The following is a 1620-nucleotide window of genomic DNA, read 5'->3' as shown; positions in this document are numbered from 1 at the left end:
TTTGCCCCCCCAAAGGGAGGGGGGGCCCCCCCCCCCCCCCCCATCTTTTCTGCACTGCCTCTAAGTGCAGCACAAATTTGCTGACCTCCTTGTGTAGAGACCTGCTTGTTCTCTGCACCTATTCCCTCCCTCAGCTTACTTGTGATGTGCCATCATGGCCCAAATGGCTCTGGAACTTCTTGCTCAGGAGGCACTGCTTGAGAACAACAGCTTTTCTGCAGCTGTATTTAAGTTAGCTGTGCTGTCTGTATGATTTGTGGGACTCTGACACAGCTCCAGAGCAGCCCTATTTGCTACTTGTCAGAGCAGAGAATTGTCAATAAAATGCCAATGCGTGGCCAGCTGAAGCAGCGCGCCAGCGGCTTGCATTTCTTCCACGTGGCCTTGGCATGATTATTTCTAAAACGATTCACACAAAGCCTGCCTGAAAATTCATTTCACACACAAATTTCCCAGTGACACGTTACAGCTCTTAAGAGTGTGTTTTCAGAGCGGAGTTAACTGTCCAATTCCTTCTGCTCTTATCCAGCTGACAAAAAAAAAAAAGATCTCTAGTTCAGGCAAGGGATGCTTAAAATGGAGGACTGCAGGATTTTTGCTGGATTTAGAACTAGGGCTTGAACTCTGGTGATGACAGAGCATATTGCTTAGGGTGAGAAAATCTCGCAGGGTTGAATGGACTGAAAATGTGTTAATCTAAATATAGATAAGGAAAGTTACCGCTGTTTTAAAGATATCTTTTCATTTTGAAAATACATCTTTGAATAATTACAGAAAGTGGTGTTTCAAAGCAGTATGTTTCAGAAATCAGGAGAGCATGCTGGATTTCTTCAGTGATACAGCTACATGTGGAGTAAGCAGATAGCATCATTCGCCATCGAAGTTGTTTGTTTCTTTTTTTACCCTGTGACATCCTGTGCTAAGTTTCTAGCAATTTTGCCAGAACTTAATGATGAAGACTGAAATATTTCAAACGAGGTGCCCACCACAGCATAAGGTGACTTTGGAAAGTTTTAACAAAAGTTGTTCTTGCTTTCTGAGAAAAGTTAAAGGAAAATAGATGACACTTCAGAGCAGTGCTCACAGGCTTTTTCTTGAGGCCGTGTAGAGCCATCCCAATACAAAGCTTTACACCAGCATGACATTCGCTGAAGAGGACCTCTGCTCTGCCAAGAAGACAATTTGATCTAAAAATCTGACTTATAGTGAAACAAAACGTTGTACAGGAAGTTTTCAATCAGACCTATTCAGAACGTAATAGTAGTAGACTGGCCCATAGGCAAATTACCTGTTTTGGTAGAATAGAGGGAGTAAGAGACAAAACAGAAGCAAAACTCCAGAAATGCCTAATTTCCACTGATTTCGATGGGAGAAGGATCAGTCTCTAAAACATGATTAATTGTGTTATTTTATTCTTAGAGAATTTTAGTGCGAAGTTAAGGGAAAAAGTATTTTTCTCTTAATCTATCTTCTTGCATCCTTTTTTTGAAGGTTCGTACAAAAGATCGTGTCTTTGACAGCATAAGTCATCTCATCAATCACCATCTCGAGAATAATTTGCCAATAGTTTCTTCTGGAAGTGAACTCTGCCTGCAGCAGCCTGCTGAGAGGAAACACTGA

At 41.7% G+C, this 1620-nt stretch overlaps 1 protein-coding gene across 1 annotated transcript in view; it reads left to right on the top strand.

The window, feature by feature from the left end:
* SHC3 (SHC (Src homology 2 domain containing) transforming protein 3) overlaps positions 1-1620 on the top strand; it is a 56794-nt gene extending 55174 nt beyond the window's left edge. The window contains exon 12 of the mRNA XM_010568696.1: positions 1492-1620. Coding sequence (XP_010566998.1) covers positions 1492-1620 — 129 coding nt within the window. The remainder of the gene's footprint in view (positions 1-1491) is intronic.

This window comes from Haliaeetus leucocephalus, unplaced genomic scaffold (genome assembly GCF_000737465.1).
Source record: "Haliaeetus leucocephalus isolate CR32 unplaced genomic scaffold, Haliaeetus_leucocephalus-4.0 Scaffold251, whole genome shotgun sequence".
Taxonomy (NCBI): Eukaryota; Metazoa; Chordata; class Aves; order Accipitriformes; family Accipitridae; genus Haliaeetus; species Haliaeetus leucocephalus.
Note: the sequence above shows the minus strand (reverse complement) of the source record. Positions and strands in the feature narration are given on the sequence as shown.